This window comes from Panthera onca, chromosome D1 (genome assembly GCF_046562875.1).
Source record: "Panthera onca isolate mPanOnc1 chromosome D1, mPanOnc1 haplotype 2, whole genome shotgun sequence".
In the NCBI taxonomy this organism is placed as follows: domain Eukaryota; kingdom Metazoa; phylum Chordata; class Mammalia; order Carnivora; family Felidae; genus Panthera; species Panthera onca.
Window position 1 is genome coordinate 75120169 of NC_138348.1, and position 16469 is coordinate 75136637.

Below are 16469 nucleotides of genomic sequence, written 5' to 3' on the forward strand. Positions count from 1 at the left end.
TTTTACAGAAGACTATCACTATAACAAGACAAGCATCTCCTCAGCAGTCTTTCTCAGTCTTGGCTATTATCTTAACTGTCCCAGCTGCAGAGACCGTAACGAAATGGACAGTAGGCCACACGAGGCTTATCTCCACAAGGAGAAGGAACTACCTAACACAAGTTCTCTAAAGGTGAATAGCATATCTTCACTTGCTGTCTGTTTTCTCCCAGATCTTTGTTTCTTAGGATACGTGTAACTAGCCTTTCTTCTAAATGAAAAGTGGGTGACTTAGCTAAGCTTTCTTGAATAGAAATGATGATGCAATGGTCCCTTTTTAATCAAGACTTGCAACTAATTCTGTTCTAAGGGTAAAGCCATAGCAATTAGGGATAAGGTGAGAGCAGGAAGGGGATGTGGAAAAAGGGAAGGACTAAGTAGAACTATTGCAGGGACAGTATCGCTCCCACAGGATTTAGTGAATACCAGAAGCATTCCCTACTCATCTTTCCCACTGTTCCTTCACCATGCTCTTAACTCTCTGGGGACAGGAACATCTGAACTTGATGTGCGTGCTCCCACTTCAGTCCCTTCTCTCTGGGAAGAATTCTGAGATTGTTTCCACCTATATTTTAGTTTTGACATTGAAAGTCGCCAATTTTATTTATAAAAATTCTTAACAGTTATTTATCTTTTTTTGAGAGAGACAGAGTGAGCAAGCATAAGCAGGGGAGAGGCACAGAGAGGGAGACAGAAGATCTGAAGCAGGTTCTGCACCATGAGCACAGGGCTTGATGTGAGGCTCGCACTCTCGATCATGAGACCATGACCTGAGCTGAAATCATGAGTCAACCACTTAACTGACTAAGCCACCCAGGCACCCCTGTATAAAATTATTCTTAAGATTTATTCTAAATATTATTCTAAGTGCGGAAAGATATCACTGTTTTCATTATATGGTATCTGAAAAGAGGACCTATGATACCATAATTTTTAGCCTGATTCTTATATTAAGCTGTTTAAGCTCCTAGTCCATATTAAATTGTTACAAAAAGAGGCGTATTTGGAGGAAACAAAATTATATAATCAACTATAATGTAGGTTAATGAAATAAATGCTTAAAATTATATATCTTGTTTGTAGTCCTGTCTCTAGCCTGAAACAAACGTATAACATTTGAAACAACATGCTTCCATCTTGAAATATTTATAAAATGGGTCATGGCTAAAGCAGAACTATAATTTTAAAAAATAAACACACTGCATGTGTGTCCCTTGTGCAGCCTGGAAACTATTCTAGGTATATTCTTTCTACCACAAATGGCTTCCTATATGCATTTGGTCTTACAACATTTTCAACTCCAATAAAAACCCAGGACTTGTCTACTGAATGGTAGACAAACTCCCAAACTACAAACAGAAAGCCAGAGTATATAATATTTTAAAACATTTCAGGTTTCACAGACTTCTATCCAAGCAGCCTGAGCAGTGTGACATTAATTAAATCAGCAATTTAAAATTTAGTCTTTGTATTTATAACTAAGGAGTTATCTTCCATTTTATAAATAAGGGTGCAATACCTTTTTAAAATCTCCAGGGACCAATCTCTGGAAGAAGGAAAAATCCTATATAATTCTTCATTTTGCAAAATATGGTTCTAATATTAAGATAATATTAAGATGCACCATATTATATTTTTATAATGTGTCCTACTTATGCTCTGAAAGGACTTGGGGTACATACAAGATGAAAGCTTACCAGTAAAATAGTGAGGGTCATAAGTGATGGGTTATTTTATCAGGAACCCAGAGTGTTGGATTTGTTGGCATCAAGTACATGTATTACAATTTTTATTATAGTGAGTCCATATTAAAAGAATCCATGTTTTACTTTGATATTTTACTCAAATTTGGGATATCCTATAATTTTTAATCTTTTCAAAGAATCTCAAAAGGACCTATAAAATACTAGATGGTCTCTGAAGATTATGAAATCACAATAAAATAAGAAATCACAAATAAGGTTATACAAATAAGGAATCACAAAAAAATTTTAAATGTTTAAACCATAAATCCAAAAATACATCTTTGTCATCAAACATTGGTAAGCTATATTTATAGAGTATACAAGCTAGGATTAACAAAATCAGGTCCACCTACCACACATCCTGGGGAAGATTTAAAGTTATGCTGCCTTTAATTTCATCACGGAAACACATATATCCTAAAGTAGCTAATGTTACATACAAAGTTGTAACAATTCCCATGCCAATATTCAATGCTTGGGGGAAGCGTTTTGATTCTTTCATTTGATTTTCCAGTGGAAGGACCTACAAAGAGAATGTAGGTAATACAAGTCATTTAAAATGATCTGTCTTATATATACACAAGTATACATATATACTTGTCTTACATATACACAAATTAATCTTTCTATAGTTTATATGCAAATTTTATTTCCTTTTAAAAAACACATAATAAATTACTGAATATTTTTCTTGGTGTTATATATATTATTTACACTACAGATTTTTACATCCTTAAAAAGGTCTGAAATCAGCTCTTACTAAGCAAACCTGTCAGGTTTTTGTAAGTAACTTCTTATTTTGGAATAACTTCAGATTTACAGAAAAGTTGCAAAGACAAACAAAAAACTCCCATACACCCCTGACCAGTTTCCCCTCATGTTAACATTTTATACTACCAAAGTACATTTGTTACAACTAAGAACCAACATTGGTACATTATTAAACTCCAAATTTTTATTTGGATTTCATTAGTATCTCCACTAATGTCCTTTTTCCGTTCCAGGGTCCCTTCCAGGATGTCACACTGCATTTTGTCACCATATCTCCTGTCTCCTTAGTCTTCTCTTAACTGTGATGGATTCTCAATCCTTTATCATTGTTCATCACCTTGACAGTTTTGAGGAGTACTGATTAGATATTTGGTATAATTTCTCTCTACTGGGGCCTGTCTGATGTTGCCTGATGTTTGTACACTGGGATTATAGATTTTAGAATAAGATACCACAGAGGTGAAATGCCCTTCTCATCACACATACTATCAACATGATTTATCACCGGTGAAATTCACTTTGATCACTTGGTTACGGCAGTGTTTGCCAGGTTTCTCTGCTTGTAAAGGTCTTTTCTTCTTTCTCATCATACTCTGCTTGTTGGAAGCCAAGTCACTAAATGCGGCCCATAATTCAGGGACTGGGGGGGATTAAGCTACACCTCCCGGAGAGGAATACCTACATAAGTGATTTGGGAATCCCTCTATGTACAAATTTACTTAATTGCTCATTTATATTAGTATGCATTCATGTATATTGTCTTATACTTTGGGTATGAATCCAAAGCATTTATTTATTTTGTTGCTCATATTGTTCCAGCTTTGGTCATTGTGAATCCCATCAGGTTCTCGTATTCCTTGTAGTCCTTTGACATGCCTCTGTTCTTTTGTTTTCTGAGCACTTCCATACTTTTTGGCACTACAAAACGCTCCAGACTCATCTTGAATTTCCTGGTTTCAGCCCCAGAATCAGCCATTTCTCCAAAGAAATTTCGTTCTTTTGTTGTAGAATGGTACTTAGAAATCAAGATCTGGGTGCTGAGCGGGCTTGTAGTGACTGTGTATCTCTGCTAACAGGACTTCTTATCTGATGGTGCTAGGAAATACATGTGTGCATACTAACCTATGTATATTCATGTCATAACTGCTTCTGTATCCATGTGTATCTACTGTGTGTCAATTTTGTGAGATGAGTAAGTTATGTTTATTATGTAAAAAAACCTTTAAAAAAAAAAGGAAAAAAAGGCTAATTGAAGAGTTAAGCTACTTTAGGCAATTCTTCAGAGGTTCCGGCCAGGTGATCTGATCATACAGTAAAAGACACTAAGAAATAATAACAGCAATTATTTACCAAGTACTTACGATTTACCATTTTTTAATTGAGATAAAATTGGCATAGAATACTGTATTAGTTTCAGATGTACAACATAATAATTTGACATCTGTATACACTGCAAAGTGATCACCACATGTCTAGTTATCATCCATCATCATACAAAATTACAATTTTTTTTATAATAAGAACTTTAAAGATTTATTCTCTTGGCAACTTTCAAATATGCAATAAAGTATTACTGCCTATAGTTGCCATGCAAAATTTACAAACCTTTAGCTAGACTCACCAGTTAAAAAAGAGAGAGAGCACAATTAAATAAAATCAGAAATGAAAGAGAAGTTACAACTGATACTACAGAAATACAAAGGGTCATAAGAGACTACAATGGACAATTATATGCCAATAAACTGAAGTAGGATAAATTCCTTGAAATATATAATTCCAAGACTGAATCATGAAGACATAGAAAATCTGAATAGAAAGATTACTAGTAAGGAGACTGAATCAGTAATCAAAAAAACTTCTAACAAACAACAGTCCAGGACCAGATGACTTCACAAGCAAATTCTACCGAACATTCAAATAAGATTTAATACCTATCCTTCTCAACTTCTTCCAGAAAACTGAAGACGAGGGAATACTTCCAAACTCACTTTACGAGGCCAGCATTACCCTAATATCAAAACTAGACAAGGACACCAAAAAAAAAAAAAAAAAAAAGAAAGAAAAAGAAAGAAAATTATAAGCAATATCCCTGATGAACACAAATGTAAAAATCCTCAACAAAATATTAGCAAACCAAATTCAATAATACATTAAAAGGATCATACACCACAATCAAGTGGGATTTACTCCCAGGATGCAAGGAGGATTCAGCATCTACAAATGAATCAACATGATACACCAAATTAACAAAATGAAGGAAAAAAATCAAATGACCATCACCACAGATGCAGAAAAAGCATCTACAAAATTCAATATCCATCCATGATAAAAACACTCTACAAAGTATGTACACAGGCAACATTACTCAACATAATAAAGGCCACATATGACAGGCCCACAGCTAGTACCAACTCAACAATAAAAAGCTGAAACTTCTCTTCTAAGATCAGGAAAAGTCAAGGATGGCCATGCTCACCCTTTTGTTCACTTTAAGAGCTCCTTCAATTCCAAAAGACAACCCTGCCAGGTAGAGTACTCCTGGTTATAAGTTCTTGGTTTGTTTGTTTTTTTTCCTTTCAGCACTCTGAATATATCATGCCACTACCTTCTGTTCTGCAAAGTTTCTGCTGAAAAATCAGCTAACAGCCTTATGGGGGTTCCCTTGTACGTAACAAGTTGTTTTTCTCTTGCTGCTTTAAAAATTCTCTCTTTGACTTTTGACATTTTAATTACAATGTGTCTTTGTATGGGTCTCTTTGGGTTCATCTTATTTGGAACTATCTGTAGACCTACATGTCTGTTTCCTTCTCCAGGTTAGGGAATTTTCCAGCCGTTACTTCTTTGTTAGTTTTTATGCCTCTTTTTTCTCTCTCCTCCTTCGAGGATTCCTATAATGCAAATGTTATTCTCCCTGATGTTATCCCACAGGTTCCTTAAGCTTTACTTTTTCAAAGTTTTTTTTTTTTTTTTCTTTTTCTTTTTCCTGCTCCGTCTGGGTGAATTGCATTGCCCTGTCTTCGAGGTCACTGATGAGTTCTGCTTCATCTGGTCTGCTGCTAAACCCCTCTAGTATATTTTGCAGCTCAGTTAGCACATTCTTCAGCTTTGTGACTTCTGTTTGGCACTTATATTTTCTCTCTTTGTTGAAGTTCTCACTGTGTCAATCTATTCTTCTCCCAAATTCCATCAGCATCTTTACGACCATGACTTCAAACTCTTACCCACTAATAGATTACTTATCTCTATTTCAGTAAGGTCTTTTTCAGAAGTTCTGTCTTGTTCCTTCATTTGGAACACATTCCTCCATCTCATTTTTCCTGACTTTTTGTGTTTGTTTCTGTGTATTAACTGAAACAGCTACATCTCCCAGTCCTGAAGGAGTGACCTTGTGTAGGAGATGAACTTCATCATTCAACCTTGACCTAGGTCTTGGCTGTCTCTTGAACCTTTGTGACTGTCTAAGCAGACTGATTTAATCTTGAGAAGTTACAGTTGTTGAGGGCGTGCCAAGACCTGCCAGTGTTCCAGTGTGGGGATTTTAGTCAGTACCAAATTTCAGAACAGTTGAAAGCCAGATTCCTGGGCAGCAGCGTTTAAAGTACGGAAATATACAGTCTGTAGGGCTATAATTGTTAACCCTGCTGGCCTCTAGAGTAGGAGATCTGGAGGGGCCCCCTGGATAACAGTTGCAAAAATTGAGGCTTCAGACAACACTCTAAGCTCCTTTCTGGGAGGTATCACCAGGCTGTAGCAAGGCCAAGGGAGAGCACAGGACGGTGTCTCCCTGTGTTCCTTCAGAGTGCTTTGGTAGCCTCAAGATGCATGGCAAACCTGAAGCCTGTCCCTCAGGTTAAAGCTTCAGAACTTGTAAATAAGCCTTTTTTGCTGACAAACTGGAGTACATTTCAGTCAACTGTCTGTACAGCACCCTGGGCATGGGAGCCTGCCAAGAACAGTCTTTCCCATTGTTACAGTCCCATGGGGCCCTGGAACATAAAACCTCCTAGCCACCAGGGCCAGGGATCAAGGGGTGTCCCCTGTGTGGACTACACTTGCCCACAGCCTTAGTATGGCAGGGGAATAGCACTGGGGGCAGGGCACACCCACCATTGTTAGCAAGGCAGAGGGAGGCTGCTGTGTTTGTGAGTGTCCTCCTATGCCAGCATCACAGAGGGAGACTGCCAAAATGGTGCCCACCAGTGCCTCCATCCCCAGGGAAAGTCCCAACATGTCCCTGCCTCTCCAGATTCTTTTAAGATTCACAAATGAAATCTCCTCCACATATGGCCTAGGCACTTTTCAAACTGCAGCTTTTATGCTAGGTTCTGGGGCAAGTGAGTCCATATGCGAGCCCTTTAAAAAGGAGTTTCTCAGATCCTACAGTCCTTTGGATCCCACAGATGTAAGCCCCACTGGGGACTTGTCTCTCCAGTGCAGGTCTGAAGGGTTAGGATGCCTGATGTGGGTCACAAACCCCTTGCTCTTCAGATAAAAGCTCCCTATACTGGGTTGCCGCACTGGGGATGGGGTTTTTGGTGAGACCACATCTCTGTCTCCCTCATCTGTCTTGATGGGGCCCTTTTATCCTCTGTTGTGGAGGAACTCTTCAGCTAGCATTCAGTTCTTCTTCAGGGGGATTATTCCATATGTAGCTGTTGACGTGATGTGTCCTTGGGAAGGGGGGAGTTCCGGATCTTCCTACACTGCCATCTTGGACCAGCCCCTGCCAGGTATTTTTCTAGATGCTTCGAATGCAGCATCTCATGTGGTCCTCAAAATAACACTATGAGATAATAACTCTAGTAATATCTCCACTTTTGAGGTGATAGGTCCATATGGGAATATTAACTGGTTAACAGAAGAGAGAATAATTTGGATGCTGTAAAGATCATCCAGACCTGAAATAAAGGGCTACAGTCAAGAATGGTGCCGGTGTGGCTAGAAAAGGAGAAAGGGAAGGAAATTCACATTTAGATAGGCTCCTTCACATTAGATAGCATTTGGGTGTTTCAAATGTATTTTCATTTATGGGGAAACAGGAAAGAAAAACAGACATGCCTTCATTACTGATGGAATGGGGGAACCAGGGGCAAAGTGAAAGGAACTGTTCCAATGTTTCAAGCTTGAGCAACTGCAAAAAAAAAAACCTGAAAGTAACAGGACATGAGAAAGTGAAGCTGGTTTTAGATAAGACAGTCTATGTAGTACTCTGGAGTTGCTGAACTTAAGATGTCAGAGGAACAACTTAACTGGAAATGTCCAATAGTTAACTAGAGCTTGCTGGTTAAAGACATAAGTGAAAACCTGCAGTTATTTCTGTAACAGTGATAAGTGGAACTGTAAGAATATGTGAGAATTCTCTAAAGGAGAATTCAGAGAGACAAGGAACGCAAGCAAGATGCTGTAAAATTGTCTTTTAGATCTATTTCATCTGTAGTTCGCATAGATGTATAAGTGGTTTTGCTCCTATACCAAACCATCTGACAATGGAACATAAGCTGCAGAGCAGAAAGCAATCTTCTATTTTCCCCAAATCTACACATTTCAGGCTTTAAATAGACTGGAAACATCTTGAATGGAAATATTTAAGATCTTAGAATCCTCAGGGTACTTGTATTTCTTGGTATTAGCTTTATGATATTATCATTTCTCAAAACAAATATGACATGTGCAAATCTAAAGGGAGAATTTATATTTGATTCTTCTATGTAATGGCAACTTTGTAACAATTTCAATCCACTTCAAATCATCTAGTCTATAAAATATGATGTTTGGGGCTTGTCTGAATGTAACTTGGGCTTGGCAGAGTAGATGGAATACAGATAAAACAAAGTCGGCCATGGGTTGGTTTTTAAAGCTGGGTGATGCTTATACAAGAGTTCATCATACTATTCTCAAGATTTTGTATCAGGCTTGAAATTTTCCTTAATAAAACATTAAAAATCATCTAAACTAAACTATAATTCAAGTCTACCCTATCAAACTGCAAATAGTGTTCTGGTAATGAAGAAAATAGAAACAAAAAAGAAAAGTGCATTTTAAATGTAGTTTGACTACATAAATCTTTGTGTTAACTTAAAATTTTTATGAACAATAATAAAGAACAAATCCTTACCACTCCTATGCCTTCAAAAGCAAACACAGCAGTACCAAAAAAAAGTGGGTATTTTTTCCAACCAGCCACTATTGGAAGATTGTGGGGATTTGGCATATTCTGGAGAAAGAAAGAAAAAAACAAGAGAAGTTACATCTTTACTTATTTTAAACAATGTAAAACGTGACATCATGGACAATGTAAACAATGTAAAACGTGAAAGCGTGACATCATATACTTCTGAGCTTCACAATAACAAATGTATGTTATAAAAGTGAATAGTTCTTTCAATAAACACTTTAAGCACCTATGTTAAATGTAGCCAAGCTGTTAGAATTTCACTGCCAAAAGCCATTGTTTCCCTCATGCCCACACATTCCATCTGAGCTCAATGCTCCCGATTACCTGTTTCCACCTTCAAGTCCCAGGCTGTTCACACTGGGTATGGCTCCTGGCACAACAGGAAATAACATAAGCATACTCAGTCTGAACTGAGTGCCATATAGTCAGTTATCAACCACTGCTCATGGTGTCTAGCGAAATTCATTTTCTACTCGGTTTTGCTCTTTCCATCTCCAAGTCACCTGGTTCCTGATTTTGGCTTTCTACCTCATAACTCTGCTGCTTCCTCGTACAGGTCTCCTTCTTGATGCAGTGTCTTACACTTTAACCAGCCAGTTGCCATTACTCTTATTATTCATACATACTCCTTGACCCTGGCTTTGATTACTCAGCCCCAACCCACAGCCTTGTTCCAACTTTTGCCATCCGGAGACTCACAAACTGTACATCTTGTTCAAGATCTCTGGTTCCACAACGACTATATCTTCCAGCTATCCCAAGTCTGCTTCCCACTCTGTTTACCATCCTGTGTTCTCTGCCCTCCTTAATTGGAAGTGGAATTCAAGACCAAGAAAAGAGGATGAAAAAAATAACCTGAAGTGTAAAAGCACATGGATAATTTGGGTAATAAAGAGGTCTAGAATATCAGAAGTGTAGGGAGACTTGTGTGATATAATGGTTATCCATGATGGAAAATACAAGTTATGGTCAAAATGAAAGGGATATTTAAGTGTTTGGGTCATCTGAGAATACCTAACTGTTATTCAAGACTCACACTGTTCCCTCTACCTAAGGAACCACCTTTTCTGCTCCACTAATTCTTACATGTTCAGGTAAGGGGTCGTGAACTACAGAAAGCCTTATGAGATGTTCCTGCCTGTTCCCTTCCATCTCATGTACAATAAGAAAATGTCTACAGGTTTTAGAATTCAGGGCAGGGGGAATGAAACAGACCCATCATAACAGAGTTTGTGATAAATTGCCAATGGAGGTTTTAGGACAATTGCAACAGCAATATACAAAATGGATTGGCTCAGGAAAGACTAGAGCAGGCATTCTTGACCTTTTCTGAGTCCTCAGCCCCTTAGAGATGAAAGCTATACACTGCTCAGTAGAAGAATGCATATATACATACAGAGATGCTAAATCTTGCAAATAATTTTAAGGGATTTGCAGATCCCCTGAATCCCATCAACCGATGTTTTTTTAAGAATAGTCCTTGTAGGGTTAGGATCCCCAGACTTCAGACAATGAAATCAACTGAGGCTGCCTACTTCAGACAGACAGGCTACAGATTAGTAGAGTGGCAGTGAATGGAAGTGGTAGCAGCAAAAACAGGTTCAGAAGTCAAAGAAAATTATAAAATTACATCTCGAGACTGGTTCAAATCTTACAAGAATAAAGAAAACACTAGTGAGTTCTTTGATTCCTGTTACACAGTGTACTGAGGCATTCCTAAATCTTACAACTCAATAGGGTAGGTATCACTATCTTCTGCAGCAGCGTTACAAAGCCCAGAAACAGATTTACCAAGATTCAAAACCAGGCCTGAAGACAAAGCCTGCGCTCTGTGTCACACACTTTGCCAGCTGAGCAGGAGCCCCAAGTTTACTGATTATCTCCCGTGTGCCACATGACGAAGTAGGGGTCTTCACACATCATTACTTTTACCTCCAAAGTGAACAAAGAATTAGTTATAAGAACCATAGGTTAAAAACGGTTAAAAACATGTTATACTTACCCCAACGACATACTGATAAATTATCACAAGACTGACAGCCATGGAAAGGTTGGCGAGGAATGAAAGCACAAACAGATTCTTTAGCTCACGAATGAAGACCAAAAGAATTATAAATGGAAGAAAGCAAAGCATATATATCCTTAGGTCAATACTTCTTCTCTCACATGGATTTGATGAATTGGTACTATTCAAAAGTAACACTTTACTCTCCAGGAATCCTTCATGAACCTACATAGGATTACCAGGAGAATAAGGAAGAGGGGGAGAAAAAAACTTTCATCAACTTATAAGTGACAAAATATCAAGAAATTACCTATACACTCTATGATAATTCCTTTACAATAAATGTTTATATTTTTTCAAGATATTCTAGCTTCCTAGAAATACATATTTATCAAATTTAAGGATAATTAAAATAGGATAATTCTTCTTTGCAAAACAACTTCTTTTATCATACTGTAAAAATAAAGTTCACTAGAAAATTATGAGGATTAATTTACCAATTTATTTTGAAGCTTTGTACTCATGATTCCAGCAAAGGCTCAACCTGCTTCTGAGATAATCAAAAGTGGATGTATACTTGCCTAGAATGACCATATTCTACTCCAGATATCCTACTCTGACTTACTCTCTTCAGAGAAGGTAACAAGCTCATATACCTCTTAGAAATGTACAGTAGTCAAGATAAAGTTTAGAAATCATAGCCTAACTTTAAAGCTGTTTTATAAAACAACTGTTTATAAATTATCATCACTATCAAAGGGGTGCCTGGCTGGCTCAGGCAGTTAGAGCATATGACTCTTGATCTTAGGGTTGAGTTCAGGTTCCATGTTGGGTATAGATATTACTTAAAAATAAAATCTTTTAAATAAATAAATAATCATCACTATCAATACATGCATGGCCATGTGCTAGATGTAGATAAATTTTTGCTAGAGCAAAAAACTTCAATAAATCAATTTTACCTTCAAATTAATTCAGCCACTTCTATATACCAACATTCAGTGTTCAAGAGTTACAGTAATTTATAGGTTCCACATATTAAAACTTGTCTCATTCAATTAATCACATAATCCAACTTACTAAAACAAAAATGAAATTATGCAGGACTCTACAAACACTCTTACAAACTCACAGCAGAGGTATATAATATTATAATTTAAATGCTAGGGAAAATCTATTTGCCCACAAACACTCTACACCCTCCTTTGAACACAATGACATTATCAAGTCTCTAGATACTTAAATTCTTAAGAACAAGATCCTATAATAATAATAGGGAGCATTTTTTGAGTACTGAACTAAATATATACAACATCTCATCTAATCCTCAAAACAACTGTCTGAGATGGCTAGTAATATTAATGTCAACTTATAGTTGAGGAAACTGAGGTTTAAAGAAGGGCCTTAAAAAAAACCTTACATAATATCAAGCCAGTAAGTGGTAGTTCTAGGATCCAAACCCGGCAGGAGACACTAGAATTTAGCTTATGACCGCTGCATGTTAACTGGACCAAAATACTGTAATTCGGAAAGGGGAGGCCCCTTGCTCAACTAGCCACCTGCCCTCTACTTTGACATCTCTCTCTCTAAATATAATAAGTATTAAGAGGCCCATTAAGTCAGAAGTTTAGAACAAAATTATAATATGATTAACAATTCAACTGTTTCCTATATACTATATAGAAACAAAATTATATAGAAGTATAATTCTATACTTCTAATTTGTGATAAACAATGTTTAGTATCACTACAAATGTACACATCACCTTAAACTGCAGGCAATGTATTTACTAGTTTTAAGTTAGATAGGCAATTTGTAACTTGTACTGGACTAACAAACTCTCAGGTTATACCATGAACCATTTAAGAAATGCATACCTCACATGTATCTTGTAATTGGCCATCAAAACTTTGTATTTTAATTTTTTTTTTTTTTTTTGAGAGAGAGAGAGAGAGAGGGAGAGAGTGCGCGCAAGCAGGGGAGGAGCAGAGAGAGAGGGAGACACAGAACCCAAAACAGGCTCTAGGCTCTGAGCTGTCAGCACAGAATGTGATGCGGGCCTCAAACCCACAGACCATGAGACCACGACCTGACCCAAACTCAGTCGCTCAATCAACTGAGCCACCCAGGCGCCCCCAAAACTTTCTATTTGAGGATCTGAAATTAGAAGCAAAATTGGTAATTCACATTACTTGGCTTTTAAAAACATATTTTATTTGTTGACTCATTTTCCCAGTAACAAAATTATTTACAGCCAAATGCTTCTGTATCAAAGAAGTACCACCCATAATCAGATTAGATAATGATCAACATTAAGCTCTAACAAGGATACCTGGCAAGAGAAAATCAGTTATATAATCAATTTTAAAAAGGGTTGTTTGAATGGTGAGATGGCTGGGAACATGAAATTAATTCTACCACAAATATCTCATAATAATTTAGTATTCTTTGCCAGAAAAATGATTATAAAAATCATCAGGATTAAAAAATAAAATAAAGTGTAGATACATACCCAGAGCAAGATTCAGGTAAACATTTGAGTCCTTTGGTGCCCTCTAGAGACAGATATTGGCTATCTAATAGGACTTCCTATGATCTCACATGTTTACCAAAATGCAAAACACTGAAATAAATATTATAAAATAAAATTACTAAATTCAGTTGTTTCCATTTAAAGCTTAAATTTACTAAAATCTACTACTTATTAATTTTCAATGATTCAGTAATTTAATGGTTAAAATTCCAAAGGTAGATTATGTTCTTCAGCAAAGTTAAAATAAATACAAAATTAAAAAGCCTTAACACCCTATATTTGTGTACTGCTTTACATTTTGCAAAGGCTTTCACAAACCTTTTGTCACTTGAGCCTCATGATAAGTTTAGGAGGAACAATGGGAGATTTTGTTATTATTCCCATTTTACATATAAGGAAACTGAGGCTTGACCAGGGATAAGGAGATCTTGACCAATGTGTGATTTAAAACTGAGAGAGAAGCAATTTGAATGTGGATATTCTGTCTTTAAAATACACGGTCTTAAGTATCACTATATCTTTTTTTCTCTTGATATCCCTTCCTCACTCTTCATTCCCAAAAACACTATTTTATCTACCTGAAATGTTCTAGAGTATCTTCGAGTAGGAACAGAGGGGAGCTACAATAACCACGATGGATTAAATCATTGGAGGTACTATCCATTCATTTTCTCCTGCCAATTGTCCACAATGACTTAATGGGACCAAAAACAGTCCTGTGGCAGTCAGAGTAGGAGGTTCACACATCTGTATGGCAACTAACCCCTTACTTCTCTGATCTGATAAAATACGGCAACTTTGATTTTATGTAGATTAATGTGGTAATAAACTTACAGTTTTTAACTCTAACAATAGTAATTGGTAACGTATAATCAACCAGTGTGTCTACTCTTGGAGACTGCTATAAAATGTGAGAGAACAGATCTGCAGAGAGTGAACATCTCTGATGTGACTGTTTCAATAACCATCTGTCTGCTCTGCTGAGGTGAAGTGTTCACCATTGCTTTCAACTTTTCTCAAGTCTGCGTATCTTTTACCATGTTGCTTTTTATAACTCAAAGGACTTTCAATGTTCCACCTATAGCAGGCATTCTTCTCCCAGAGAGTCACTTTTTCTGCCTGGCCTTCTTAGAACATGTGCAAATGAGTTAAATTCTTCCATTCAACTTTGGAAGCAACTGATAATATTTCATAGGAGAAAGTCACCAACCCTAAGCTTATATGCATTTACATACTCTATGTCATGTGCACACACACGCACAACTAAAATCAGACAAGGTCCTGTCCAGTGATGAACAATTAATGTAATGGGTGGCACCAGTGTGTCATAGACCTAGTTCTCAGTTTAATCTGCATGACTTAGGGCACACTGCTCATGCTTTGTGAGATTTAGTTTACACATTCAAAAAATGAGCATTGTACATGACAGAGTAGTGGTAAAAACTAAATGAAAAACTAAATGAAAAATGCAATACTTTATTAATATAAGATTATTAGGCATTGTTAGCATTATTCTTAAATTCACATCAAGTTTGTGGTGGCTCTCTTAGAACATAATAGAAAAGATATATGACTACCATGTTGTATAATCCTGGAAAAGGATCATTTTTCATCGTATTCTACATAAATGACTGGTAAGATGGTATGTCTTATCAGTTCTTGACAACAGATAGTCTCTTGACTGAGTCAGTAGTCAAAAGAATATGCAACTTGTGGAATTAAATACTTGTAAGTCAAAAAGCACACTGTCTAATGAGTAATGCTAATGAAAGCATCTACTCTCCCATTTGTAAGGAAGGGTTGACTCCGTGAGCCTTTCCAACATTAAAAATCTAAGCTAGGGGCTTTAGCAAATTATGGCCCAAACACCAGATCCAGCCTACCACCTAAATTCTTGAAATAAAGTTTTAATGGAATATTGCCATATATATTTGTTACTATCATTATTGTCTATGGCTAAGTCAAGAAGACCATACGACCTGCAAAACTGGAAATACTTATTATCTGGACCTTTCCAGAAAATTTGTCATTCCTGGTCTAAATATAAAATGAAGCATACTTTATACTTGAAAAAGTGAGTCAAATACATACTTATATATCTACATATAGGTTCTTTAGAAAACATATTCATATCATTTTGCATTAAAATACCTACAAGTACTGTATCTTACTATGTAAGATGTCTACTATTGTACAATGCACATATGGATAGTTAATAAATGTTATTGATTAAAATAATGATTAAAGCAGAACAGGGTGTAATGTACTCGTTACAAGTTAAAGCGCATAAAGAAATGTATTTTGGCGTTGTTTTGATAGGGGAGCTTCTTTATTTCAGTGCTTTGCATGTTTGTTCAAATTGACAGTCTCTACCAAGACTGCAAACCACTTCCTTTCAAAGTGAATCCTTAAAATATGGAGAGAATTACAGAACACTACACATTTTTGACATGGTATCTTTTTAGACAATAGCAATAATTACTGGATTTTAGTAATGCCCTCTTTTTACTTCACTTTTTAGGTTGCTGGCTAAACCATATATGTTTACTTATAAAAAATTAATTTAAAAATATGCTTCCAAAACATCTGTGTATCTGCTTTTGAGACCTAAATTTCAAGTATGTAAGAATCCGTCAAATTATGTCCAGTTCTGATCTGACATAACAAACATTATTGATATACAATGGCAAGAAAAGTAAAATCAACAACAGCAGCAGAAAATCCAACTTACAAAAAAGAAGACTAAAGGAAAATTTACAAAGGAACATGCTTTATGAAAGCAACACATTTTCATATTCAGCATGGTTTACTCAAAGGAAATATGATGCCAAAACTATGGAATGGGAAGAAACTGATCTCCATAACTGAAGAGAAATACTTACTTGTTTTACATTTTCAGCTAAGAAGACAATATAAACACTACAGAATCCCAGCTGTGTTATCACCAGAAAAAAGTCAACCACACTCCTGAAAAGAGATACCCACAAATAAGTATCAATAAGAGCTGCTGATATATTAATACATTTTTCTCTTTTTAAACTATTTGAAAACATTTTATCATAGCTTATATTCTTGTCATTTCCTTAAATAAAATAAGTAAATAAAATTTACTTCCTCAAAGACCACACATTTGCTATCAGTATATGAACTAGTGAAGTATTACTCACCAAAAGGATGTTCCATTCAGCTAAAAGGCCAAC

General features: G+C 36.3%; 1 protein-coding gene across 2 annotated transcripts in view; it reads right to left on the reverse strand.

Moving 5' to 3' along the window:
- SLC36A4 (solute carrier family 36 member 4) overlaps positions 1 to 16469 on the reverse strand; it is a 50749-nt gene that overhangs the window by 16386 nt on the left and 17894 nt on the right. For both annotated transcript variants that reach the window (XM_060605385.3, XM_078433001.2), the window contains 4 exons: positions 16152 to 16236; positions 10733 to 10960; positions 8671 to 8769; positions 2138 to 2307 (listed from right to left, as the gene is read on the reverse strand). In XM_060605385.3, coding sequence (XP_060461368.2) covers positions 2138 to 2307; positions 8671 to 8769; positions 10733 to 10960; positions 16152 to 16236 — 582 coding nt within the window. The remainder of the gene's footprint in view (positions 1 to 2137; positions 2308 to 8670; positions 8770 to 10732; positions 10961 to 16151; positions 16237 to 16469) is intronic.